At 50.9% G+C, this 1,896-nt stretch overlaps 2 protein-coding genes across 2 annotated transcripts in view; both read right to left on the bottom strand.

Moving 5' to 3' along the window:
* Positions 1-118, bottom strand: part of EPUS_06931 (uncharacterized protein) — a gene marked incomplete at both ends in the record, with an annotated part of 4,133 nt that extends 4,015 nt beyond the window's left edge. The window contains one exon of the mRNA XM_007808067.1: positions 1-118. This exon is cut by the window's left edge and continues 240 nt beyond it. Coding sequence (XP_007806258.1) covers positions 1-118 — 118 coding nt within the window.
* A 997-nt stretch (positions 119-1,115) lies between these two features.
* EPUS_06930 (uncharacterized protein) lies at positions 1,116-1,574 on the bottom strand (the record flags this gene model as incomplete). Its single annotated transcript, XM_007808066.1, has 1 exon — positions 1,116-1,574. The coding sequence occupies one exon, from the start codon at positions 1,572-1,574 to the stop codon at positions 1,116-1,118; it is 459 nt and encodes a 152-aa protein (XP_007806257.1).
* Between the last annotated feature and the right edge of the window lie 322 nt (positions 1,575-1,896).

Genomic DNA, 1,896 nt, shown 5'->3' with positions numbered 1-1,896 from the left:
AGCTCTTCTGCTTGTCCTCTGCTGATGAATGAGTGTGTCGAAAGACCAGCGCATGGTCACCAGTGGTTAGAGCAACCGTACGGCGTGGGTGGTCCCGGATGAGGACCCGAACAGACATTGTTAAACGACAATTGAATCCCCAGTCGCTTCATTGGTGCAGTCGGCTTCGACAACAGGTCATCAACAAGATATCCGGGGACGACAAAGGAGTCAATATGGAAGTGTCTCAAGTCTACTGATAAATAGTCATGGTACAGGGTGGATGGATAAGGTAGCCTCCAGTGGGGGGCCATTTTCTATTTCTTCTGAATACATGACCCAAATGGGCCACAGTATGCAGTATATCCAATAAGAAGCTTGCACGAGAACATGGAACATCCGGCCAGAGGTACAACATCACCTCCTAGTAGTGGCACTATACTGTACCCTACTATTCTCAAGTTTTCGAGATCGACCATCACTGGGCATCGTGTCGTCTTCATTCAGTGCTCACTGGAAGGTGGGAAAAGGTCTTAGTAGTCACGATTGGATCTATGGTTCTTGATAAACATGACATACATCATGGCACGACAGAGCCAGTTGCGCAAGGGTATCGTATCACCAAATGCCCAAGCCATAAACCAGTAATCGCCAGTTATGTTGAGAAGATCGCTACCCTTCCATGCTTCTGATTGTCCCAAACCCAATTGTAATATCGCTCATGTCGCTCCGTAGCACCAGCTAAACACCCGTGCACCATGCACCATGAACCGTGAACCACATTATTTCAAATTGATATCGCACGAGGCATGAGAAACCAATCCCGAGGTGCTCAGGAGGAAAAGCCATGCCTCCTGATGGAGCTCATATAACCACGCCGCTTCCCACCGCCACCATCGGTTCGTCAAGAGGTATAAGCTGGTAGAAACTGTCGATGCTCGGAAAATTACCAAGACAGAAATGACGAGAGATCATTGGCCATAACAAAGAAAAAGACAAAAATGCCTCGCAATCTGCCCGACATGCACAATCCTCTCATTCTGGCTGGAAATCGTCGTCGTATCATCTCCACTATTTACACTGGCCAATAGAGCTCTTGATGAACTGAAGATGAACCGTAGAGATCGAAGGTGGTTTCACATGACGATGCAGCTGCCTTCGTTGGCAGGCGCACCGTTCTGCGATCCAGCAGCCCCATCAGGCTTTTTTGTCTCTTTTAAAGCCTTTGCAGGCGGTTTGGCGGCTTTGCCACCCATCATCCAAGCGCTGAAGCTGCTCGCGGGAACCACTTTCTTCGGACCGTTCTTCGCAGGGCCTGCTTTTTTGGATGCTTTGTCAACTTCCTTTCCGCCAGGTGCAGGTGCAGGTGCAGGTGCGTCTAAAGGAGCAGTAGGATTTACAGCATCAAGGCTTGGTACGGGGGGCGGAGGAGGCGGAGCTGGCGGAGGAATGGATTTCTTCGCACCTTTACCTTTGACCTTCTTTCCCGGACCGAGCAGTTCATCTAGGTTCACGATTTCTCCCTCAGGTGGTGCTGGTGGTGGCGGCGGCGTCTTCGGCTTTTCGGGCTCTGGTGGCAGCGGCCACATATGCATTGTAACGGTCCAGTCTGGCTCGACAACCGTATCCCACACTTGGGGCAGGATGATTTCACCATTAGGGCCCAGAAGATCGTAGTGACCCTCTTGAACGTGTGGTCCAATGCCCTCAACGTGTAAAAAAGCCTGTCGGATAAGCTCTTCCATCCCCTGTGGAGTGTTAAGAAACGATGCTACTCACGACTTGTGGGGAAGTACTTACGCTCCATTTGGCGCAAAGATGAAAAGGAAAGTTGAACTTCCTCCCCACGGCGTCTTTGAACCTGATCGGTGGTTTCTTTTCTGGTGGTGGTGGCGGAGCAGCGGCGGCGGCAGCAGC

This window comes from Endocarpon pusillum, assembly GCF_000464535.1.
Source record: "Endocarpon pusillum Z07020 unplaced genomic scaffold scaffold826, whole genome shotgun sequence".
NCBI classification, from domain to species: Eukaryota; Fungi; Ascomycota; class Eurotiomycetes; order Verrucariales; family Verrucariaceae; genus Endocarpon; species Endocarpon pusillum.
The sequence above is the reverse complement of the archived record's forward strand: the minus strand, read 5'-3'. Positions and strand labels throughout refer to the sequence as shown.